Raw genomic sequence first — 27,200 nt, 5'->3', positions numbered from 1 at the left:
ATCCAGGTCCTTGCTCAGGCACAAGTTAATTCTAGCCAGAACCAAACTTTCAAAGTACTTCATCACAATAGATGCAAGTGTGACTGGTTATTAGTCACTGAAACAGCTCATCCCGCTCTTTTTAGGTATCAGTATGACTACGGGTCATTTTAAAGCAGGTGGGAACCACAGAGCACAGCAGCTGAACACTCCAGCACAGGGTTTCAGTAGTCAGCCAGGTCCACCACTGTGGGCCAAAGCCTTGCGAGAGTTCTGATGTTTGCCTCCAAGACAATGGGCACAGGGTTCACACAGGTGTAATGTTAGTCTCCCTTTCAAAGCATGTACAAAATGCATTGACCAAATCAGAGCCATTTATACTGTTAGGTTTCACTTTAAAAGTAATGGTATGCAAACCCTGCCACAACCACAGTGCATCGAATGCATCTAATTTCACATGGAATTGCCTTTTCACTCTCACAATGACTTCCTGTAGGTTGTACCTGGACTTCTTGTACGTCTGTGAATCAGTGGTCTTGAATACCACAGATTAAGCCCTTAGCAACTGAGACACCTGGTTCATCCAGGGTTTCTAGTTTGAGAAAACTTGGTACGTTCTTGAAGGCAGACACTCATCTACCATGGCACATTTACTCAGATCCAAAGATGAATTCATGAACATTGTCCAGTCCACCTGCAAATACTCCTCTGCCTCCCTTGGCCAAAGCTCTGCAGTCCACAATCACTGTTGTCCACAAGTACAGCCAGGCGATTGCATTTGCCCGAGGCGTGGGACAGTATGGTAGGCGTTTTTGACTGTGGCCTAACAGTAATCAATTGTCAGCTCCTCTGATTCTACGGGTGGCAAATTTTCATAGACAAGCTAACCTGGTTTATTCCCCCAACGATGATCAGGAAGGCATCGGGATGCATTGTCTAATGAGTGTGCTCAGCAACTCCAGTGCCCGCTGGATATTTGCCAGGGGTGGAATATACACTGCAACCAGGATGACAGAGGAACTCTCGGCAGACAGAATGGAGGACACTTAACTGCCAGACGTTCCAGGTCAGGAGAGCAGGACTGAGACAGTACTGTTCACCAAGATGAGTTAGTTAATCGTGAAGTAAACCTCACCGTATCTGCCTTTATCCAGTCCAAGCTCAGTAAGGTGAAGCCCTCAGACCACAGCACTGAGTCCAGTGTGTTGGAGGTGAAACATACCGAAGAGTATACAACAGTCCCCCTCCCTCTGGTACTGCAATCCTGCTCCGAGGTCTTCAGTTTTATTTTCCAGAGATCGTACGTTAGCCAGGAGGATGGCAGGGAGGAGAGGGGCCTTGGGGTCCTGTCCTTCACTTTTACCTGCAGTCCTGCCTGGCAGCCATGTTTTCTGAGGCAATGGAGTTTCCAGTTGCTGCACTCGTTCCATGGGTAGTCTGGAGTCCCGAGTCTGTCAGCGCTGGAGATAGTTAGTTCTTAAATAGGTTTACAAAATAAACTGCTTTTAACAGCAGTATAGGCCAAAGATGTTGATCAGCCTTGCCTGCCCTCTACACAATTTGAACCAATGGGCAACAGCAGTAACAAGAGTGATAAAAGTAATTTGCATTTCCCCAAGAGAGAACAGTAACTAACACATTTGACAGAAGTCAAATATAAGTGATGGCTTCATGAATACAGGATGCAGTTAAAGGCAAAGCAATAAATAATATACTCATAATTGTACCTGGGGTGGTATCAATCACTGACTTGAGCAGAATTTCTCCAGAGTTTAACACGGAATCGGTCAGCTCTCTGTGATCATTAATATCATTCTTAAAAGCCTGCAAATAGAAAACCCCAAAAACATACATTCTGAGAACAGCATAGACAAAAAACTCAAAATTATGACCTAACAAAAGACAGCATATGAACTTATCACTCTGAAGCAATCCAAATCTGTTCCCTTGGCAATTTTTATTCCGGCCTGTCTGAATCTTTACAGACTCTGGATCCAAAGTGAATATCTCCAACCACCTGCTTGCCCCTTTAATTCCCCCATCCTCTGTACCCAAACCCCCTATGGCTTATAATGCTTTAATTATTTTCTGCTGCTTTGCAGCTATCCCCAATTTTAATGGCAGAAATATATACAGATTGCCAGGTGTGCCCAGATATACAGAACTCAGGGACCAGGTACACCTCTATTCCATTTTACACCAGTATCAGAACTAGGTTTAATGTCACTGGCATGTGCTATGAAATGCATTGTTTTGCAACAGCAAGACATTGCAAAACATAATTGTAAAAATATACATTACAGTTAAGTGTACATATGAAAAATATCAAATTAAAAGAGGGAAAATAGTGAGGTAGTGTTCACTGTCCATTCAGGGGAAGAAGCTATTACTGAAACAGTGTGTGTTTCTTCAGGCTCCTGTACCTCCCCCTTAATGGAAGCAATGAGAAGAGAGCATAGGTGAAGGGGATTCTTAATGATGGATGCCACCGTTTTGTGGCATTGACTTTTGAAGGTGTCCTCAATGTTGGGGGGGCTCTTGCCCATGATGGATCTGGCGGAGTTTGCAACTTTCTGCAGCTTTTTCCGAGCCTGTGCAGCGGCCCCTCCACACCAGACGGTGATGCAGAGTTAGAATGCGCTTCACAGTACATCTGTAGAAATGTGCAAGTGTCTTTGCTGACATACCAATTCTCCTTAAACTTCTAATTAAATATAGCCACGGTTGTACCTCCTTTGTAATTACATCAATATGGTGGGCCCAGGATAGATCCTCAGAGAAACTGACACCCAGGAACCATTCATGCCAGTAGCAAGTAATGCTAGCATAGTCATTTCAAAGGGATTACTGACCTGGATTCTGAACTCATTGGGGTAGGTGGCAATCGACTAACTGTTACTTACTTTGCTTTTTTTTAAAAAATTAAGTTCTGGTACTTATTTAAGGTATGTATTAAATGAAATTAACAAGGTCTCTGGCATCATGGCTTTCTGGAGACACGATTAACTCTGAAGACAAACCATAGGCTCATTATCCATGATGCAAAGGAAACCGAGTATAACCATATAACAATTACAGCACGGAAACAGGCCATCTCGGCCCTTCTAGTCCGTGCCGAGTAGCAGTTTGACAGACGTACAAATGTGCAGGAAGAATCTTATAACCATTGTAGGGGTACCCACAACAAGACACAAGCTTGAGGAGGGATTTAATGGGATCGTCTTTGTTTTAAAGACACACACAGAGAAAGTGGTTTATATCTGGAACTGGCTCTCAGAGCAGGCCCTGGAATCAGATTCCATCTCTCATGTTTCAGAGACGTTCAGGCGTACACTTAATAGGCAATGCACAGGATACAGGCCTAGTGTGGGCAAATAGGATTTGTGTAGATCGCAGGGGCGGGTGGGGAAGGTTAGCATGAAGGACCCATTTCTGTGCTGTTTCACTTAATGACTATGACACAAAATTGGCAAGAAAAGCTGCAAATAATCAGCGCTTGTACCCCATCCACTGACAGCACACAGTGCTCTTCATTACAAGGGGATTTGCACCCATGTTTTCCAGCACTTGCACAGTGCCTTAGCAACATCCCATCTGGAATTTTGACACCTTGCTCTGCTTACCCGAGGAAAAACATTATTGTTTGGAGAAAATGCAATGGAAGTTTGCAAGACCAGTCCTGGGATGGTGGGACTGATGTATGACAAACATCAGTTAGACCAGAATATCAAAGAGTAATACAAGGGGGCATAGAGCTTAAAAAAAATCTATGAAATGCAAATAGAGTAGATGTAGTGAGAATGTTTCTGATGGTTGGACAATCCAACAATAGGTATCACAGCCTCAGAATATGGGACATACCTCTCAGAACTAAAGTAAGAAGAAATGTCTTCACCGAGAGGTGAAGAGACAGTAGAGGCCAATACAGTAAATACATTCAAGGCGATAGACAGATTTATTACAAAGGAATAGAGGAGGATGATGATTAGGAAGATGTGTTGAATATTGGAGTAGTCCTTTGTGTCTGCTCCACTATCTACGCCCAGTGAAAACAAACTGAACCGCACAAGACACAAGTATTAATTTAGGGCAAAGTTTAGGAAACTAGCTTTCAACAGTAAAAGCTACTATTAAGGACACACTTACCATACACACATCTAGAGAGAACTTTATGCTCTCCATCTCGGGCTGCGGTGGGATCCAGTTGTCCGTGGTCTCCGCCACCTTGTGCAGCCACTGCACCATTTCTTCCAGCTTGTTGCTAAAGTTCTGCTTGAACAAACATCAGAAGATGCAGATTGAGAACTGACAAAAAATAATTGTGGATTGTAATTCTGAATAAATAAAATGCTAGAGATACACAGCATGTCAGATACAGTCTGCAGAGAGAGAAAGAACGAACATTGCAGGTTGCTGACCAGGTTATCTGCATCAAGACTGTTGTGGTAGTGAGTTCTCCATTCTAATTGTATTGCTTTCTAATACTTCACTGGATTTATTAGTAGCTTTCACAACTTTGTTCAGTGATGTTTCTCAAGGGTTAACTCTACAGTAGTTAGCACATAGCTATGTTCACATTGTTGACCAGTGGTAAACAAGGGCTTGTAATTAATGAGCTGCTGGGCATGAAATGCTCTCCAGGTTAGTGTCAGCGGGGGCGAACTTATTTCTTTGGGATGTTTGTTAGTATAACTGCAGGAGAGCTTGCCGGCTCCACGCGTTGAGGAATCTGGAGTTTGGGGATACTCATTGCAGCAAGAGAAAGAGGTGCTGCTCTGGCACTTCCTTCGGCTTACGGAGTGAATCTAACACGGTGACAGACAAGGGGCATCTCGGTGCCCTGGAAAGCAGGTCCTGTGACAAGGCAGTGCAACTTCAGAACTGGGTAAGACCAAACTCAGTTTGCAGAGCTTCAGCTGCAAACACCATGGTCCATCACAGAGTCCGACCGTTCATGGACGGATGCTACTCCACAGCACAGAAGAGCACAAGCAGGGGTAACAGACTGAAGGCATGCAACCCACAGGGTGTCAGCAAGCCTCTTTGGGTGCAATGCTAACGCTGTGTTAAGAAGTAGTGCAAGTTATTGTACGGAATAAACATAGCAAAAGTAATAACACTTTGAAACAGCTATAACTTAAAAGAGGAAAGGATAAACCAAGGCTAGTTTAAAATTATTAGAATCAATTTCAATGGTTAAAAATAAAACCCAAGGTATCAAAGTTTGACTCAGAAGTAGAAAAAAAAAAGATTTTTTTTTGCAATGGCAAGACTGACCAACCCGATCCAACCACTATATTCTGCTAAAGCCTCCCTTTCATAAACCTATTCAGCCCTCAGATGGAGCAAAGTTGTGCACCAAAGCAATACTTGTCAGTTAGATCCATATTAGACCACCATTGGTCCGTACGTTTGATTCTGCCCATCACAACCAACGATCCGCAGGTTGAGCAGTATCCATGTGGGGGTGGTGGGGGAGGGGGAGAAGGGATCTTCAACATTTTACGTTGAACCCCTGTATCAGAGGCATTCAAACCATTCCAGACCCTCTGTTCAAGTTTTATATTCATTCCATATTTAAGGCCATGAATAATTTTGAGGACACAAAAGTACAAAGCAACTTTTGTCAGCTGGTGAGAGATATTGACCAAAGTATGAATGTTGAAAAGTGTGAAGTTTTACCTGTACGTGAGCGAGAAGGCAGTCACTGCTCTGACTCTCCCCTGTGAGCTCTGGGAACTGCTGATTAGGCAACCGTGAACCAGGGCCCTTGCCAAGCTTCCTTATAAAGTCAGTGACCTTCTTCAATTCCACGACTACATCTTCACTCTCTGTAGAGTCGTGGATGTTAACGGACTCACTTCCTTGTTGGCCATGCAAATGAGGGAAGTCACAGCTGCCACCAAAATTAGGGAAGATGTCTTGAACGCCTCCATCAAGAATGTCCAGATCACTTGTGGTCATTACATTCCGTTCCGACATATCGGCAGACCCATCCAAGCGAGCAGTGAGATTCTCCAATTGCTGAGCTAAATCTTCTAGCTCTTCTAGCTTATTTGGAAGACTCAGGTATTCTTCATCGCTCTCCCACTCTTTACTCAGGGGAAGAACCTGTGCCGTGGATAAGAAGCTGCTTGCATCATCTCCAGATATTAAGTGGTCGACAATTTCTTCACTTGAATTCTTGGACAGAAAACCAGAATCTGTAATAGAACTGATCAGCATGCAATCAGATGTGATTGTACTGTTAATCAAACTGTCTGAAAGTTGTCCTTTATTGATTCTGGAATGCTCAGTGAAAGATTTGGGAGATGGTTGTGCCTTTAAGGGTGGAGCAGATGTCAAACAGGATGGCTGGTTATACGAAGGCAAAGGACTGGAGGAACGTCGAGGGGCTGCAATAGATTCTCCTAGGTTGTTGTCAGCCTGGGATCGATTAGCAGCATCGCTTCTGTTTGTCTGGTAAGCAGGAAATGGCAACGTAATCTTTGACGTTAGCATATTGTCAGTGGGCAGCAAAGGACCATCAGTTATAATGCCAGAATCCTTAAAACATGGCCCACTAGACAGATCCTCACCATCTAACAAGTCCTTCGAGGTAAAATTCAATGGTCTTAAGGGATAAGTGAAGTCAAGTAAGGCCTGATATTCCTCATCAGGATCCCAATCTGGCAAAGTCCGATCTCTAAATGTTTTAAAATAATCAGGAGTTCTGGATTCCCAGCTTTCCGATATGCAAGGCAACATTTCTTTTCCATGCGGTTGTCCAGTATTAAGGTCAGTCGAAGTGTGGCATCCATTAGAAAGTTGGCCTGATGATGTACGTTTGTACAATTTTACATCTTCAATGCTCAATGCTGTCTTTGTTTTTGGCATATATCGAGAGTGAGTGCAAGTATTCAAACGAGTATTGTATTTTGGCGTGGACAAGTCCCTTCCTCTGTTCAGTTCTTCATTCTCATTGCTCTTGGGAAGTGGCATGGCTACAAAGTTGTGTCTCATCACCGGCAAATCAAACTTAGCTGTAGGTCCGTACGTTTGAGAAAGTGAAGGTGGCGAGAAAGGCCGGACTGGCTCATTAGCCAGGGAGTCAGCTCCTTTGGCATTCAATGTTTGTGGCTGTACCATTTTGGACAAATTACCAGAGGTTGGAATGGAATATCTTCTGTTCTTCTCCTGCATGTCAACAAACTGAAATGTTGAAGTAGTTATTAAATACAGACTGCCAAAAAAAATAAAGTCTCATATTGAATCGCAGTTTTCTTAGAGAACATCATGAACACAAAAGAAACACACTGGGGAGGGAGGCATTCGAAGAGCAACAAGGGTTAAAAGATAACGAGCAATTCTGGCCTTTAAAAACAAACACAGGAGGAATAAAAAACAATTGAGGGGAGACAGATGGAAAGATTCACATAAGCATAGTGATTTCAAACAGTGGCTACGAACAGCAAGATGTTCTGAAAGGTACATGGAACACTTGTTATAAAAGCAAAACTTCTTCAAATTAAACAGCAGCAAGCTAATGTGGGATTGTGATCTTTAGACAGTCAATAAACCCCCTTCCTTGCCTTGTCTTATATTGAATTTAAGTTTAAGCATCACTGTAGTACAACAGTTTCGTTTTAAATTTATACAACCTTCATTTTTCTCACCCATTTAGATCTAGAGGTTAAATTGTGGCTCCTAAACTGATTGGGCATCTACCGTTGGCCAACAGGCCAAAACTAGATCAGGTTTTGATCATTTGCAGATTTGTCCTACATCTATTTTTTTTCTAGAGCAAAAGCAATTCAGACATATTTCCTTCAGATTGTTCAAGAGTCGCATCATTTAAGTGTTGGCAGCTTCTGCTATCCTTCACAGTTGAAGCATTTTACGTTTTCCTTTGGGATGAATCAAGGTTGTCACAGTCAAAGCAGTCACAGACAGTTCCAATGAATTAATTCTGTGCAATCTTCTTCCCACCTAGTGTACCATCTACTGTATTTCTGGCCTAATTGTCAGAGGAAAAAAAAATCTGAATCTTTCAACCCATGAAGTCATTGAACAAATATGTATACAAATCAGGAATATTTCTGAAAAGCCCAATTTGTAAACTAACAAGCCGAGCCTCTCTCCCCAAATGGTTTAAGCTTCTCCACATTCTGAGTGAATCATGAGCACAATAATGACATTTAACTTGGTGGGGGATTCCAGAAACCAGGCTGTCTCCTCAAACTAAGGGGTTGGTTTTTCAGGGTAGAGAGAGAAGAAATTAACTCATCCGGAGAGTGGTGAATTCTTGGAATTCTCCACCAAAAACAACTGTGAAGGCTCAGTCACTGAGTCTATTTGTGATGGAGATTGACAGATTTTTAAATATTAATGGCATCACTTGATGAAGGCAGAGTCAAGTATCAATTGAGCAAAATAACAGCAATGATTTAATCTACTCACAGGAATTCAGGAGAATGAGGGGTGACCTTATTGACAATAGACAATAGGTGCAGAAGTAGACCATTCGGCCCCTTGAGCCTGCACCGCCATTTTGAGATCATGGCTGATCAACTACTATCAATACCCGGTTCCTGCCTTGTCCCCATATCCCTTGATTCCCCTATCCATAAGATACCTATCTAGCTCCTTCTTGAAAGCATCCAGAGAATTGGCCTCCACTACCTTCCAAGGCAGTGCATTCCAGACCCCCACAACTCTCTGGGAGAAGAAGTTTTTCCTTAACTCTGTCCTAAATGACCTATCCCTTATTCTCAAACCATGCCCTCTGGTACTGGACTCTCCCAGGATCTGGAACATATTTCCTGCCTCTATCTTGTCCAATCCCTTAATAATCTTATATGTTTCAATCAGATCCCCTCTCAATCTCCCTAATTCCAGCGTGTACAAGCCCAGTCTCTCTAACCTCTCTGCGTTAGACAGTCCAGACATCCCAGGAATTAACCTCGTGAATCTACGCTGCACTTCCTCTACAGCCAGGATGTCCTTCCTTAACCCTGGAGGCCAAAACTGTACACAATACTCCAGGTGTGGTCTCACCAGGGCTCTGTACAAATGCAAGAGGATTTCCTTGCTCTTGTACTCAGTTCCCTTTGTAATAAAGGCCAACATTCCATTAGCCTTCTTCACTGCCTACTGCACTTGCTCATTCACCTTCAGTGACTGATGAACAAGGACTCCTAGATCTCTTTGTATTTCTCCCTTACCTAACTCTACACCGTTCAGATAATAATCTGCCTTCCTGTTCTTACTCCCAAAGTGGATAACCTCACACTTATTCACATTAAACACCATCTGCCAAGTATCTGCCCACTCACCCAGCCTATCCAAGTCACCCTGAATTCTCCTAACATCTTCATCACATGTCACACTGCCACCCAGCTTAGTATCATCAGCAAATTTGCTGATGTTATTTTCAATGCCTTCATCCAAATCGTTGACGTAAATGGTAAACAGCTGTGGTCCCAATACCGAGCCCTGTGGCACCCCACTAGTCACCACCTGCCATTCCGAGAAACACCCATTCACCGCTACCCTTTGCTTTCTATCTGCCAACCAGTTTTCTATCCATGTCAATGTCTTCCCCTGATGCCCTGAGCTTTGATTTTACCCACCAATCTCCTACGTGGGACCTTATCAAATGCCTTCTGAAACCTATCAAATGTTGAAAGACCTCAATAGAATGATGTAAAGAGGATGTTTCCCATGGTGGGAGAGTCTAAAACAGAGGACAAAGCCTCAGAATAGAGGGGCGTCCTTTTAGAATGGAGTTGATGAGGCATTTCTTTAGCCAGAAAGTAGTGAATCTGTGGAATTTGTTGCTGCAGGTGCCTGTGGAGGCCAAGTCATTGGGTATAGTTAAGGCAGAAGTTTGACAGACTCTTGATTAGTCAGGGCATGAAAGGGTATAAGGAGGCAGGAGATTGGGGCTGAGGGGGACAATGGATCAGCCATGTTGAAGTGGTAGAGCAGATTTGATGGGCCAAATGATCTAAACTGAGGAGCAAAATTAAGGTATCAAGTTGTCTTAATTGTTACGTTAAGCTCAAACAGAAACAAGATAAAATGACAAAGCTTTTTTTTAAACTTAAGGATATAACTTGGGACAAAAATAAATAGCTGACAGCAAGGAAACAAATAGTCACAATAGATGGATTTATTTTGAGAAATACTAGATACAGCACAAATTAGGACTAAATCAGAACAACAAGAAATTGAGCTGAGCTGGACCTTTAAGTAGGGGGACACAATGCAAAGGTTGTTGATCACAGAAGAAAGGGAACAGGGGTTTGGGCAGGAAGTATTTAAAAACCTATGCCTGAGAAGTCAGAGGCAGAGTGAAATAGCACAAACTGAAGCTTCTTCCCGCAGCAGTGCAGAAGAAATTTCACTGATCAGCCCAGAACACCACAGGAAAAGCTTAACCCACCACTGAGCACTGCCACAAGAAAGCAGGACCCCTACCATCTAGGCCATATTCTTTTCTCACTGCAGTCACCGAGGTGGGGATACAGAAGCCTTAGGTTCCACACCACCAAGTTTAGGCTCCTGAAATGACTCCTCTCATCTCAGAATTGATTCCACAACCTACGAAACTCACTTTCAAGGACTCTACAACTCACGTCCTCTGTATTATTAATTTACTTTTTTTAAAGTATTTGCACTGATTGTCTTCTTTTGCACATTAGTTGTTTGTCAGTCTTTATGTTTAGTTTTTAGCTGTTTCTATTATATTTCCTTGTTCTACATGAATGCCTGCAAGAAAATGAATCTCAGGGTAGTATATGGTGATACTTGGACAATAAACTTATTTTGAACTTTTAATAGGATCTCTTTTTTGAAACAATGAAAGATTTTAGTAGTGAAGAGGAACTATTTTCTCATGTCAGTGACATGAGGACATTAATAAATAATTTTCAATACGGAGCTTGAAAGACTCCCCCCTCCCCCAGGAAAAGATATTGAAAACAGGGATATGACCCACATGGGGGGGGGGTTTAATGGGGGAAATGCCCATATCAGAGATTAGTCATGGATTGCTCCATCAAAAGTGCTATAGCATTCAATGCAGCCACTTGAAAGAGAACTACTTGTTCTCTGGGCAGAGGTGGAAGGTTACAGATTCGGGACCTACTGGACACGGCAAAACACGAGGCAGGCAGGACCTGGAAGAAGCAGATCAATAAACGAAATCAAAATCTGCTTTTGTCCAGCACTTTCACATCCAAATTGTTACTAGAACAGTGTAGCCCATCTCTGTGCAGCAAGCTCCCACAAATAGCAATGCAGCAGGAAATTTGACCAAGGCTTTGTTTGATGTGACTGAGGGACAGATATTGGTCAGGATGCCAGGAATGGCCCTCTCCTCTTCAAATCTATGCTATGGAATCTTCCACGTTCACCAGGAGGGAAGATGGGGCCAAACTTAATATTTTATTTGGAGGTTGACACCTCTAAATTAAAAAAAAAACACACATTTTGATTGACCTCTGGGGGAAATCGAGTCAAAAGCTGTCAAGCAAAACCAGTGCAACATCTGGAACAAACTAGAAGCACTTCGGTCAACTCTGAGATACGGGGGAAAGATTCAAACCGTGACGGATGAAAAGAAAGATAAGGGAAGCAGACTTGGACAAGATTAATTCAGAACAAAACCCCTTTGTTTGCAATCATCCTCGCAGAAAGGGAAGAGAGTGGACAGCGATGTTCATGAAGAGACCTTTCCAGCAAAATTCTAAATTAATATTGGAGTCACTGATCAGAAGCCGAGATCTCACCATCCTAAGCAAATACTGTGAAATTGGAAAGGATTGTGCAAATTATCACCATGTTTTGTAACCATCAAAGCAGAAGTAAGCTACTCAGCCGATCAAGCCTGTCCCATCACTCAGTATGATCATGACTGATGTAATCAAAGGCTCAACTCCTCTTTTCTACAGCTCCCTAATCACACAGAAATTCATCTGCCTCTCCCCAGCAATCAAACCTCCACAATCCTCCAGATCAGAACATTTCAGAGTATCCATGCCATAGAACATTAGAAGCCAGAACATCCTTCCAGCTATCCTGTTACTCATTTACGTATTAGTATTTCAAAGAAAGCCGATGCAAGAATCCTAAGCTCACTAAGCAACATCGGTAAGAATCCATACACAACCCCAGGAGCGAAATTTCTGAACTTTAATAGGGCTCATTTACTTTGGTTGCCAGGAAACTAAACAGGGTAGCAAAATGACTGTGAAGCACTTTGACTGAACAACACAATGGATCGATGATAGGCCATTCTTTCCCCTTTTTCAAACAGGCTTCATATTTCCTTCCGCAACACAAATCTTTGTTTCATTGCTGAGCAGCCGCTCATGGTAGCTTCTCAACACACTGATCAGAGCAACGTGATGCCTGCTGTTGGATTTGGGAAAGACAGAAGCTGTGATCCTATCCTATCCAGCTGGAACAAGTCTGGATGCAAGGTCTAAGCAAGCCCTCAAGACTAGGGCACAGACTGAGGAGCTGTAACTGCCCATCAACTAGATAATACAAGCTGATAATTCTGTCGTTGTAACATACTACACCGAGACACTGTTTGGAAAGTGCAATGATTTGCAACTGCTTGGTAAAATTTGGAGATGCATGCATTTTGATGTTCATTATACAATGTCTATTCCACATACACCCCCCTACATTTTATGCCAAAACCCAAGGGAATTCACTCGTGTTTAAATTTGACTGTATTTGAGGGATATATACTTTTATTGTTGCCACAATCTGTTCTTTTTTCTGTACATTGGGTGTCGGACAGTCCTTTTTAATGGGTTCTGTTGTGTTTCTTTGTTTTTGTGGCTGCCTGTAAGGAGAGGAATTTCAAGGTTGTAGATAGTATACACATGTTGACAATAAATGTACTTTGAACTTTGACTTCAAAGTCATATAGAGATACAGCATAGAATTAGACTATTTGGCTCATCAACTCCACAGCAACCATCAACACTAACCATGTACACTAACCCCACATCACTTCTTTTTAAAAAATTCTTTCTACATTCTTAATGACTCTCCAAAAATAAAATATACTTCACGTGGTGTCCAGAGTTACCTATAACACTGCCTGGTGCACCATCACATTCCTAGCTTTGTTCCCAATCCAGCAACTTACCCTGTCCTACCTCGTGAAGGAGTTATAACCATCAACATGGTGATTTCACTGCAAGCACAAAGCCTGGGCTGGCATCTCCAGTACTGAGACAGAGGCAACAACATCTGGATGAAATGTTAAAACTGCTACGAAGAGGTAAATGTTCTCTAGGATGGCTGGGAGAGCTTATTTTTAAAAAGACGTACAGAACCCCATTTTAACCCACAGCTGGTGACTCAAAGGCAAGAGTCCCATACGTTAAAAGATATTTAATGTGTGGCAGCGAATTTGTATCTCATAAGAATTTCTTTTACTGATATGCAATAATACATTGTATTATGATCCAAGAATCTTGCCTGCCTCTGCGTTACTGACTGAGAGGCTGAGGAAGTGTAACAATCTGCAGGCCTGCTTAGTTTCGATTCATGTCTCAGATACTCCCTCCTCAGATCCCAGTTCAAATAATGCTGGCAATAACAGGAAATACATTATAGACCATTTGCCTGCTTTGGACTGATCTGTGGAATAACTGTTACAGGCCTTCCACTCCAATCAGCATTACCCAGCCCAACTTTACTGTACAAGACATCACTAGCAATTTACTGTCTGTTCCCAACACCCCATGAACTGAGCACGAGATTCTGCAGATGCTCGGAGTAATGTTTGAACGTTCCTCTTCGAAGGTCACCCCCTCTGAATGCACTGACCTCCACTTTCTCCGTACCAATTCCAACCTCGCCATCCAACCCATAGACAAAAAGGATGCTACCTCACTGAGGCCAGGCAGCATCTCTCAGATACCTCCTCTTACTTAGCCCTTGAAAAGGACCATGAGGCTATTGTCTCTCTCACCATTATCAACCTCATCAACCTCGGAGATCTCCCATCCACTGCCACCAACCTCAAAATTCCCTTATCCCACACTGCTCGTTTCTACTTCCTACCGCATGAACCTGACTGTCTGGGAAGGACCATTGTTTCTGCCTACTTCTGCCCCACTGAACTCGTGTCTGTATACCTCGACTCCACTTTATCCCCCGTGGTTCAGTCCCTTCCCACCTACATCCAACACACTTCACACGCACTTGCTCTCAATAACACACCATTCGATGGCCCTGATCGCTTCCTTTTCACCATGTCCGGTCCCTACACACTTCTATCCCCCATCAAAAATGCCTTAAAGCTCTCTGCTTCTTTCTCAACAGCAGACTTAACCAGTACCCCTCCAGTAGCCCCCTCCTCCGTCTGGCACACCCTCAACAATTTCTCTTCAGCTCCTCCCACTTTCTCCAAACTCATGGGCACCCGCATACTACTACGTCGACTCAGGCCTAGGGGCCTGGCGTTGGGCACGATAACAGACTCTCCACTCCTTCCTCTCCCTCAATGTGCTCAGTTCACCTACATTAGCCGCGCCGCTACCTTCTAGGAGCGTGTTGACCATAGACTTGGGAGGGCGCCCAGTGTTCATCCTCCCATGCTTGGGCTCCCATGTGATGACTAGGCCGGCAGGTAGCTCAGGGTGGCGTAGACAGTGCCCCGCTAGTTGCAGTCTTCTCGCCTCGATTTTAGTAGTGAGCATCGGTGGGTCGTCATAGAGCTCGACGTTCGTCATGTGCTGTTGCCGGCTCACTTCAAGAGCCATCCGGAGCGTTCGTGTACAGCAACCATCTAGTGACTTTCGCATGGTCTTGGTGAGTGTCCACGTCTCACATCCGTACGTGAAAATGGAGTCTATGACTGCTGTGAAGATCCTCTTTTTGAGCCCACTGGTCAGGTTCAACCTCCAGATTTCCCTCATGTCGTTCATAGCCCTCCACGCCAGCGCCTTCCGTATATGTCCTTCTCCGAACTCTGGCACCCACGTAGACCCCACCTATGCCTGCCTTCTAGTTAGATACGTGCACAGTCCACGTTGAAAGTCTCCCCTGGTAATGTTCCCTAACTCTCTGCACTGCACTGAAGACTGCATTGGTGCTGCTTCATGGCCCTATGCTGAGCGTGTCACTTCATTAACTCTGCCTCCAACCTCCACCCTGCCCTTAAATTCACATGGTCCATCTCTGACACCTCTCTCTCCTTTCTCTATCTCTCCGTCTTCATCTCTAGAGAAAAACTGTCTACTTACATCTTTCATAAACCTGCTGGTTCCAATGGCCATCCTGACTATAGCTCTTCACACCCTGCCTCGTGTAAAAATACTATTCCCTTTTCTCAGTCCCTTTATCTCTGCCACAGCTGTTCCCAGGATAAGTCTTTCCTTTCCAGGACATTGAAGATACTCAAAGGATGGGGTTTTCCTTCCTCCACTATTGATGCTGACCCCACTTGTTTCCAGACATCCGCACTTATTCCATCTTCTCGCCGCCACAACAGGGATAAAGTTGTTCTTGTCCCCACCTAGCACCCCATGATCCTCTGCACCCAACACATCTCTTTTAATTGCAAGTTGTGCTTCAGTTAGGAGCCAGTTTTGAATGCTTTCTTGTAAGATTCCACAAACTAAATGATCAACTAAACTCACAAACTAAACTCAGTGTATCATTAAGTCCATTACCGAACTGACAATGCCCAGTCAATCTCTTCATTTCAACCATCTACACTGAAATGGACTCCCCTTCCTTTAGATTCTGCTTACGAAACCAAAGGAGTTCTGCAATCAACAATGGTTTCAGTTCCAAATGTTCCTGCATTATTTTCACAATGTTAACACAGCTAATTTCGAAGAGAAAATCTGCAGATGCTGGAAATCCAAGCAACTCACACAAAATGCTGGAGGAACTCAGCAGGCCAGGCAGCATCTATGGAAAAGAGTACAGTCGATGTTTTGGGCCAAAACCCTTCGGCAGGATTGACTTTCGCTTGTTTGGTTGAAGAATTTAAACTTCTAAGCAAACTGTATACCTTTAAATCCAATGCACTCAGAAAAACTGGTACTCATTTCTCACTTGCTTTAAGATAGTGCTCAATTTACTCAGTATACAAATTCCAGTTTTCTGTTGTGCAACTGAACATGCCAATCTTTCCTGCTCTTTTTTTAATGATTATTATCACTCAGTACTCACTGTTTATGAACCCATGAATTTGTCCAATTTCTGTTTTTTTTAAAAAAACAAACAAAAACCTTGATCATCTCTGACCTCCTGTTCTGAAGAGACACGTGCTGAGCGCTTTTTAAAAAACTCAAATGCCTTGTTGTGTTTCAACACATAGATAGCCATCTCGGGCTTTTTAAATCTTTCCCATCGCCACTGTTATTTTTTGTAACTCCAAAACATAAACCTAATTGAAAGCAAAAGACGGGAGCCTGGAGACAACTGGTCTGAGTTTTGTTTTATAAGTTTAAGCAAGGTGCACATGGTAGTGTCATGATGTATGCAATTCACGTATTTTTAAAAATATAACGCTGTAATTAATTATTTAAATTAAGAATGCTTAATCAAATATATTTAAAATATTACCGTACTCAAATACTACTAAAATATTAAATACACAACAGCAGGGATTGTTCCCTCAGTGATCCCTTGTCCATTCTCCACTATTCTTCCTCCTGGTACATATCCCTGCAAACAACTGAAATGCTACACCTGCCCATTTACCTGCGTTCAGGGCCCCAAACAGTCCTTCCAGACAAGGCCACACTTCACCTGCACATCTGCTGGGTTGTCGACTGTATGCTGTGCTCCCAAAGCGGCCTCGCCTACACTGGTGAGATCCGATGTAGACTGGGGTCGCTTTGTCGAGCACCTCCACTCCATCAAGCGTGATTTCCCACTGGTCAACCATTTTAATTCCAATCCCCATTCCTGTTCTATCATGTCAGTCTGTGGCCGCCTCTTCTGCCACGGTGACGCCACTCTCTAGGTTGGAGGAGCAACACACCATATTCTATCTAGGTAGCCTCCAACCTGATGGCATGAACATCTTCTCCAACTTCTAGCAATTTCCCCTCCTCTTCCCTCTTCTTCAATCCTCTACTCTGACTTTTTCCTCTTCTCCTCACTTACCTATCACCTCCCCGTTGGTGCCCCCCCTCCCTTTTTCCCATGGGCAACTCTCCTTTCCTATCAGATTCCTTCCTCACCAGCCCTTTATCTTTTCCACCTATCATCTCCCAGCTTCTTACTTCATCCCCCCCCCCCCACCCACTTGGCTTCACCTATCACCTTCTAGTTCGTACTCCTTCCCCACCCCACCCCCCATCTCCCCCTTCCTCTCCAGTCCTGATGAATGTCTCGGCCCGGAACATTGACTATCTATCCATTTCCACAGATGCCATGTTACCTGCTGAGTTCCTCCAGCACTTTGTGTGTGCAGCCCCTGAACTGAGACAGCTAAGAGTCAACCCCAGTTGTTGATTGAGAGGATAAAGGCATGGAAACCTGCAGATAAATTGGTAGGCTACTGGCGAGACACAAAGCTGCTGTGTTACAGGAGGATTCTGTTGCCAAGCAGCCACACGCCAAAACAGTTCCACATATTTTCTTCAGCTTTGACAGAGAGAACTGTTGTGCTCTTAAATCGGCAAAAAAGTAGTTCTAATGCTTGTGTGAATACCAGTGGTCACAAAAGATTTTCTTTTCGCAACAGCAGGACAATGACTTCTCCTTTGCAGGGATCCTTCTAGAACAAGTTGAGACTCGCCTGCCACCATTCACTCTAAGAAAGGGTGACCACTGAGAGACATCGGGAATTCTCAGAATGCCAGCAGCCAGGTGAGCGAGGCCGGTAACAGGCCGGGTTGATCAGATGTCGATTTAAGTAGTGCAATGTTCAATAATGTCCTGAAATAAAGCCCAAAGCAAACCACGCCTCACCCAAGTAAAGATTAAAATCTTAATTTTCACTCTTGTCAGTTGACAGCTGCCCAGGACAACGATGGTAAAATAGTCACCAAGTCCATCAAGCAGAGGCTAATCCTACTCTCAAATTACTTGACCCTGAGAACCTCAAGCCATTACTTTGTAGTATGATATTTAACCATGAACAATATTGAAAATGAAGGGTCCTTGCTAGACTGCCATTAAATTCTGGATGGCCGCCGGTGTTCTGCAGAGGGCGGTATTGAGACCGTGTTTCATGTTATATGTCAATATAATGATTTGGATGACAGAATTGATGGCTTTGTGGCCAAGTTTGCAGACAATGCAAAGGTAAGTGGAGGAGTAGGTAGTGTGGAGGAAGCAGAGAGCCTGCAGAACGACGTGGACAGATTGAGAGAATGGGCGAAATGGCAGTTGGAATATACTGTATGGTAATGCATTTTGGTAGAAGAAATAAAAAAGCAGACAATTTTCTAAACAGGGAGACAATTCAAAAATCAGAGGTGCAAAGGGACTTGGGAGTCCTTCTGCAGGATTCCCTAAAGGTAACCTGCAGGTTGAGTTGGTGGTAAGGAAGCCAAATGCAATATTATCCCACATTTCGAAAGGACTAGAATACAAGAGCAAGGATGCTATGATGAGGTGTATAAGGCACTGGTCACACCTCACTCGGAGTTTTGGGCCCCTTATCTAAGAAAAAATGGCCATCAAGAGGGTCCAGAGGAGGTTCACGATGATTCTGGGAATGAAAGTGTCAATGTATGAGGAGCATTTCATGGTTCCAGGCCTGTACCCACTGGAGTTTAGAAGAATCTACCTGTATTTGAAAAGGCAAAGTCTGATTAGGGGCAGTCAGCATTGCTTTGTGTTTAGAAAAACACATCTCACAAATTTGATTAAGGGGTTTGTTTTGAAGAGGAGACCAAGATGATTAATGAGAGCAGAGCTTAGGTACTAAAGTCCCACATGTCTGTGAGATTAGATCACATGGAATCCAGAATGAGCGCCAGGGGTGTCAAACTCATTTTAGGTCACGGGCTGGATCAGTCGGATGCGTGCGAACGCAGCTTTCGTTGCCTCCGTTTTTTCAGCCTGCTCTCATGTGTCTCAGTCTCTGCTATAACTACAAAGTGTTTCACTTTACAAATTCCGTTTCTTATGAAGAAGACTGCCGAATAAACACTAAAAACCCTGAAAACCTGGTACCTGAATAAACTCAGCATTAGCCATATCATACTCCATAGGCGCTTCGATTACTGGGGCCAGCTTTAATAGTAATTAGATATTATCTCGCGGGCCAAAGATAATTTCACCACGGGCCGGATTTGGCCCGCGGGCCTTGAGTTTGACATATATGAGCTAGACAAATTGAATACAAAGCTGGTTTGCTGGTAGGAGTCAGAGAGTGGTGGTGGAGTGTTATTGTTCAGATTGGAGGCCTGTGTGCAGTGTTGTCACAGGTCCACTGTTTGTAATTCATATTAACAATTTGGATGAGAATGTAGTTGGCATGGTTAATATTTGTGGATGACACCAAAACTGATGATATAGCGGACAAAGGAATGGCAGACAGAATTTAGCTTGTACAGATGTGAAATGTTGCATTTTGTAAAGTTAAATCGTTTACTCAGTAAATGGCTGGGCCCTGGAGAGTGTTGTGGGTCAGAGAAACCTAGGGGTACAGGTACATAGTTCCTGAAAGTAGTGACAGAAAGAGACAGAACATTGAAGGTGGTGTGAGGCATGCATCCCTTCATTAGTCAGGGAACTGATTACAGGAGTTGCGATATCACATTACAACTGTACAAGTCATTGGTAAGAACACACTTGGAAAATTGTACGCTGTTGTGGACATCCAGCTAAAGGATGCCCTTAAGCTGGAAAGAGAGCAGAACAAAACTCACAAGGACACCAGGACCGGAGGGCTCGAGGTTTAAGGAAAGGCAAGATAGAGCAGGATTATTCTCCCTGCAGCACAGGCGGCCCAGTAATGACCTGATATAGAGGAAAGCACAGCGAGAAGGTGAAAGGTCACACTTCTTCCAGTAGGGGAGTATAACACTAGGGCATAGGTTTAAAGTGAAAGGGAAGATTTACAGATGACCTGAAACAAATATAGAACAATAAACAGTGGAGCTAGTACAGGACCTTTGGCCCACAATGTTGTGCTAACCTATTAACCTACTCCAAGATCAATCTAACATTTCCCTCCCAAAAAGCCCTCCATTGTTTTTCTTTCATCCATGTACCTATTCTAAGAGTCTTTTAAACACCTCTAATACCACTTCTGGCAGCAGGTTCCACACACTTGCCGCTCTAAGGAAAAACTACCTCAGACATCCTCGTATACTTTCCTTCAATCACCCTAAACTAAGCCCCCTCATATTAGCCATTTCCATCAGAGGAAAATATCTTCAGCAGTCCACTCTATCGATGCCTCTTATCATTTTAAACACCTCTGTGAAGTCATCTCTCATCCTAATTCACTCCACAGAGAAAAGTCCTAGCTTGCTCAATTTATCTTGCAAGACATGTTCTCTAATGCAGGCAGCATCCTGGCAAATCTCCTCTGCACCAAACTGAAAACTTGCACATCCTTCCTATAACAAAGAGACCAGAAATGAACACAATATTCCAAGTGTAGTCCAGTTTGGATTTTACAGAGCTGCAACATCACCTTGTGGCTCTTGAACTCAGTCCCCTGTCTAATGAAGGCTAATACTCCACAAGCCTTTTTAACCACCATGCCAACTTGTACAGCAACTTTGAGAGATCAATGGACACAAACCCCAAGATCCCTCTGTTCCTCCACACAGATAAGAACCCTACCATCAACCTCGAACTCTGCCTTCAAGCTTGAGCTTCCAAAGTGAATCACTTCACACTTTTCCAGATTGAACTCCATCTGCCACCTCTCAGCCCAGCTCTACATCCTATGAAGGTACCATTGTAACCTACGACAATCTTCTACACTATCCACAACACCATCAACCTTTGTGTCTTCTGCAGACTTACTAACTCGCCCTACCACTACATCATCCAAATCATGTGTAAGAATCACAAACAGCAGGAGTCCCAGAACAGATCCCCATGGAATACCATGGGTTATCGACCTCCAGGCAGAATACCTCCACCTACTACAACTTCTGCTTTGAGGGCAAGCCAATTCTGAATCCAGACCATCAGGTTTCCCTGGATCCCATGCCTCCAAACTTCCTGAATGAGCCTACCATGGGGAACCTTGCCAAGCGGCTATATACACCAGATTCACCACTCCACCTTCATCAATTTGTCTTCTCACTTCTTCAACAAATTCAATCAGGCTCACGAGGCACGAGCTGACCCTCACAAAGTCATGCTGTAAGTTCAACATTTACTACAGAGGGTAACGTTTGTGGAATGAGCTGCTGATGGAAGTGTTGGAGGCAAATATAATATTACAACCTTTAGAGAATACAGGAATGGAGAAGATTTAGAGAGATGTGGGCAAAATAAGATTAGCTCACACGAGGAAATCTGCAGATGCTGGAAATTCAAACAACAACACACACAAAATGTTGGTGAAACACAGCAGGCCAGGCAGCAACTATAGGAGAAGTACTGTCGATGTTTCGGGCCGAGACCCTTCGTCAGGACTAACTGAAAGGAAAGATAGTAAGAGATTTGAAAGTAGTGGGGGGAGGGGGAAATACCGGCTGGGTAGCCTCCAACCTGATGGCATGAACATTGACTTCTCTAACTTCCCTTAATGCACCTCCTCCCCTTCTTACCCCATCCCTGACATATTTAGTTGTTTGCCTGTTCTCCATCTCCCTCTGGTGCTTCCCCCCCGCCCCCTTTCTTTCTCCCAAGGCCTCCCGTCCCATGATCCTTTCCCTTCTCCAGCCCTGTATCACTTTCGCCAATCACCTTTCCAGCTCTTAGCTTCATCCCACCCCCTCCGGTCTACTCCTATCATTTCGCATTTCCCCCTCCCCCCACTACTTTCAAATCTCTTACTATCTTTCCTTTTGGTTAGTCCTGACGAAGGGTCTCGGCCCGAAACGTCGACAGTACTTCTCCCTATAGATGCTGCCTGGCCTGCTGTGTTCCACCAGCATTTTGTGTAAGATTAGCTCAGTTAGGCAACTGGGTCAGCATTGAGAGTCAGGCTGAAGGGCCTTTTTCCATACTGTACAACCCTATGACTCAGTCTGACCCATCAGAACACTTCCAATTTGTTAAGGAACAGAAAATGGACGTGGATAAGCCATATGCTAGACTGGGCATGTCAGGAAACCAATGAAAGGGGAAGTAACAGTAACAGATCACACATTGACAGCTCCAGATATACATCCAACCACAATGGATAGCCCCATTTCCCAGCATTGTCACCAGCTGGGTAAGGATTTGCACGAAATGAGAAGAAGAACTCTCTCGTCAAACGTCCATTTTCCTGTCTCCTAGACAAATTATTTAAGGACAATTTCACTCACCCACTGCCAGTGGAAACATGCAGTGACATGTTCCACAACAATGGAGTGTTATCACAAATCCTACTAGCCATATTGTTTTACACTCTCATCAATACGCCTTTAGCTCTAGGATTATTGATCCCCATTTAGCTCTAGGATTATTGATTTTCTTGGCTCAATTACAGGTACTAATCCTTTCAGAATTAATCCAAATTCCACATGTTGCACATAATCACTTTCACTTAAGCAAAAAATAAATAAATTCTAAAGCAGTTCCCTGGAGTAGCTATATACAAAGTTTCTAAGGATACTGGACCAGACAGTTAAAGGTTTGCCCACAGGCAATGTTACAGCTGGAGAGGAGGGTGGAGAATCTGAGAATTCCAACACAATGGCCAAGTAGCTAAACTGGCAATGGAAGTCACAGAAACACAAGAAATCAGAGTTTGCATGAGTAAAAATCTTATGCTTTTGGGGATAGAGAGAAGAAACCAATGTGGTATTTGAAACTAACGGATAAAAACTTCCAATAAGTACAAATGGTGACAGGCAGAGGATTTAGATGCAAGTTACGTTACAATCTGCAGACTTTGGGATGGTGGAAGATACAGTGTTGTCCATGAGAGCATTATTTTAGTACGAGAAATAGTGCTGGGCCAGATCCATCTACTTTCACTTTTAACTTCACCCATCTCCCTCTTTGCCATTACAGCTACTGAAAGCTTCACACTGACTCTCGTCACCTCCAGATTGGTTCCCCCCTGCCCCTCAACTCTTTCTCTAGGCTCTGACTCCCATCATACCAAACAACTTAGAAAAGGTCACGCTCGTCTCTCCTTTCCAAGTAACATCCCACAGGAATTCGCAATGTCTTCCATCTAGTTATACCTCTTTCCCAACTTCAAAAGGTTCTGCAAAACATTGACGTCCTTGACTATATCATCACACCCATTTGCACCCAATGAAGGGGGGCTACTCTGCTGCATACAGATTGAGACAGTACAATGAACTGCTGGCTCCAGTTTTACTCAAAGAAAATAGGACTACATCACTGGTAGGCCTTTGCCTTGAAGAAAATCAGCAGGGACTTTAAATAAGTGACTAGTTTATAAGCAAAGGAAACATAATGAAAGACCAGACAGACATGGATGATGAAACAGCAAAATATATACTGGAGGGAGTCAGCGGGTCAGGCAGCACCTTCAGCCTCTCAATCCTGATGAAGGATTGGGGCCTGAAATGGTGACTGTCTATTCATTTCCGCAGATGCGGCCTGACTAGCCGAGTTCCTCCAGCATTCTGAGTGTTGACCTGCAGCTCATTGTTGCTCCAGATTCCAGCATCTGCATCGCTTCCCTTCCCCCGGAGAAATTTCGCATTGCTTTCATTGAGGTTGCAAAGTTAGTCTAATCTATCTTGGGTGCCTTAGTGAAACTGAATCCCTATTCAGTGACTATATATTGGCTCTTCTTATACTCAAATTACTTTGAACTTCCAGAGGACTCTCACAAACATCAGTATCTTACAAACTTTCCTTGGGCAATTTCTTTCAGCAGATGAAGCACAGGGCTACACACAGATGGAATGCTCCTCCATGTTTTTAAATGAACACAACTTAAATCAAATGCACAATTCAAAAAAAGGCAACACACTCCCTTGTGTTCCTCTCTGTCAGTGTTGTCACTCCTACCTGTTAGGAATGAATGGCACCCACCCTTCACACACAGAGAGAACCATAGTGCCGTTGGTCCACGTCAGAGCACCCTGCAGCGCAGCAAGTAAAGACCCCACAGTGCATATTAATGGTGATGTGGCCAATTCATTCCTGGCAGTCAGAATTCTGGCCTTGGGCAAAAAGGCTGACTACAGTCACCGTGGCGAACAGGGCAACTGGTCACAGTCAGCAAAGTGGCTACCTGCTTTTCCACTGTTCCACTCAAGTGGGGGCAACCACAGAAAAGACTTGTAGATAACCTGTTTGATGGTCTTTACTCAAAGTCCTCCTTCATTATGACTTAATTTCCATCACTGCCTGTCCATAAATGTAAGACCTTTTGGTTGGCTGCCTCACTCAGACACACTGTGTGTCAATTTGACTAAGGGTCTGCATTCATGCCTCAAAGTGGACAGCTGCTGGTAAAACATCAGCATTCTCTTCCCAAGCTCCCACTGTTTTCTTGAAAAGAGGCTTTGCAACAACTTGGAAAGGAACTTCACCTCCTCCACACCACCACCCAGCGTTCCAAAGAGGTGAGACTGAAAACTGGCATGCTATATTCTCCAGTTAGGGCAAGTCTCAACATTTGTGCATTAGAGCAACATTTATACATAAAGATTTATATATAAAGGCAAAAATCCAACACCGTGCAACACAGATATATGAAATAGTGACAGAAGCTCAGATAATTCCAGACCTTGAGCCTTAGTTGAAGGCACCGCTGTCAATGACACAGCAACTTAAATCAAGACATCACTGACCACTCCTCAGAGTGCAGGTATCCTGGAATTTGTAGGACCAGAAGAAATTAGAGGAATTCATAGGGTTCAGCAAGGATTTAACAACAAAGAATATAAAGGCAAGAATAAAAAAACTATGGACTACACCCTGGAGCTGTGAAAGAGGTGGCTGAACAGTTTTGTGGATTTTATCATATTATGATCATGGTCTCCTAGGGGTTCCTTTACCTTAAGCTCCCTAATCAAATCTGGCTCATTGCACAACACCAAATCCAGAATCGCCTTTTGGCTGCTATATAATCATTGCAACTTAAGCACTAAGTTCTGGAATTCTCTCCTCAATCCTCTGTTTTCCTGTCTCCCCCTTCTAGATGTTTCATACAGCCTAACTTCTTGATCAAGCTTCCAGTCTCTGTCCAAAAAAAAAGCACCTTGAGTGGAAAGAGGCCAAACTTAGACAATATTCAATCAGGTCCTGGAAATAGTTCATCCCATAAAAAAAGGCTATTTAAAATCAGTCAGTTACTGCTAACATGATTCAGAAACAATAATCTGTTTTCAAACCATTAGCTCAACAAGACATAAAGGGCTGCTACAAAACATCATATTTTCCTGCCAGTGGCTGCAAATATTCTGAACTCTAAGTGGCATTTACATTAAATTGCTGGACAACTTTTCCCTTATAGAAAACTTAGTTTATCTCCTTAAGTACCTCAGAAACCCAAAGTCCAAACATAAATCACAGTTCAGATCTTTTAAGTATGTTTCTTTTTAATGACTATGGAGGAAGTCAAGTTTACAAGTCAAGGAATAGAAAAAATACATCAATCTAGATGTCCAATTTGAGTTACTCTCTTTTCAAAATAGGTGCAACATAAGTACAGTGGTTGTCGTGTTGGTAGCAATCAAAAAAAAGTATGAACCATTAAATCTATCTCACCTCCATATATAGAAAATAGCAGCGAGAAACAGTATAAGCATAAATATAAAAAGAGAAAGGTTCATGCATTTTACAGACACGGAGTTTTCACCGATATTTACATACTGCTCTGGTAAAATCTGTGATCCATACTCACCCACACAAATGGAGGCCAATCCTGATTCTGAGTTTTCCGGTGTAACGATCAGTCCCCCTGGTGCTCCGTTAGTCTGACGGCCAGTACCTCCAGTTTCCCCAATGCATCGCTGCTGTCCAGTCTGCGAGCTTTCGGTCCCCAGTTGGGCTTTGGTCCCGGTGCCTCGTCCGCTTCCGGGCCAGCCCGAGGAAAATGTAACAAAGAGCAGGAGGCGGGCCGAGCACGCTTCAACCAATTGGAGTGCAGAAAGCGGGTCATGGTAACGGCCAATCAGAGCACTCGCTTCAAATCATTGCGCCGCAACACAGTGGGTTCGTTGGCGCATGCTCATTCCGACTAGAGGGCTCTGTGAGCGAGTAATGGGAAGGGCTCCGTTGGTCAGGGCTGGCCAAGGGCTGGCCAGGGCAGGGCGGGGTAGGGTAGGGTAGGGTAGGGTAGGATACTGATACAGTACAGGATACTCAAGCCAGGGCAGCACGATATGGAGAGCAGGCTCCCCTTCTCTACGCGGCCGATAAATCCAAATGAACGGCAGACCTGGAGTTGCCAGTCTGCGTTCAACTCAACGTAGAGCTAAGGACTCCAGCTCCGGACTTCTAGTGGGGTTGACTCCGGAAAACTTCCCTGTAAGTGGAAATAGCCTCAAGGCAGAGCCGAGGTTTGAGATCAGAGTTTTCCTTCTCCCAAATAAGCTGCCAAGCACGGCTGACGAGCCCCATCTACCTGAAGCGACTGGTTTTAAGGCGCCAGTAACTCACCTTTGCCCTTTCTCTTCTCAGTAGAAACGGTGAGTCTCGAAATCACACGTGAAGGCCAGGAGCTGGACTTGGTTGTCAGAGGCTCTTTGAGATGTACAGTATACCAGTGGGAGAGTTTAATAGATAGTGGGAGCTATCCCACACAAATGGAGGCCAATCCTGATTCTGAGTTTTCCGGTGTAACTCCCGGAATTATCTCCACTACCTCCCCCCACACCCCGCCCCGGCTTTGATAAACCAAGTTACACCGGATGTACTGGTAGCCTCCAACCTGATGGCAGTTACAACCAGTTACACCGGCTGTAACTGATCCAGCATCTGTCCTTGCCGCAACTCAGTGGACACATGCGCTTGATAAGGTACCGCTTCTTGGATTTATCACCATGACTGAAGTCTGAGAAATAAAAAAAATATCTACAGCAGAAGGGTCGGAAGATTAGCGAAGGGACCAGAGATACAAGAAAGATACAATTGGACTGTAGTGTGCAGTGGGATTTCCCAGTGTCCATACATGGGCATTACAT

The 27,200-nt window shown here is 43.8% G+C and overlaps 1 protein-coding gene across 2 annotated transcripts in view; it reads right to left on the bottom strand.

Annotated features, from left to right (window-relative positions):
• The window catches only part of cep68 (centrosomal protein 68), a 45,508-nt gene extending 19,397 nt beyond the window's left edge, over positions 1 to 26,111 (bottom strand). The window contains exons 1-4 of one of the 2 annotated variants that reach the window (XM_073051235.1): positions 25,919 to 26,111; positions 5,662 to 7,170; positions 4,126 to 4,248; positions 1,707 to 1,803 (exon numbers count right to left, since the gene is read on the bottom strand). In XM_073051235.1, the coding sequence (XP_072907336.1) occupies positions 1,707 to 1,803; positions 4,126 to 4,248; positions 5,662 to 7,161 (1,720 nt within the window). In that variant the 5' untranslated portion in view covers positions 7,162 to 7,170; positions 25,919 to 26,111. The remainder of the gene's footprint in view (positions 1 to 1,706; positions 1,804 to 4,125; positions 4,249 to 5,661; positions 7,171 to 25,918) is intronic. The other variant, XM_073051236.1, reaches the window with a different exon arrangement.
• Between the last annotated feature and the right edge of the window lie 1,089 nt (positions 26,112 to 27,200).

This window comes from Hemitrygon akajei, chromosome 7 (assembly GCF_048418815.1).
Source record: "Hemitrygon akajei chromosome 7, sHemAka1.3, whole genome shotgun sequence".
Classification (NCBI taxonomy): domain Eukaryota; kingdom Metazoa; phylum Chordata; class Chondrichthyes; order Myliobatiformes; family Dasyatidae; genus Hemitrygon; species Hemitrygon akajei.
This window is presented reverse-complemented; position numbering and strand designations above follow the sequence as displayed.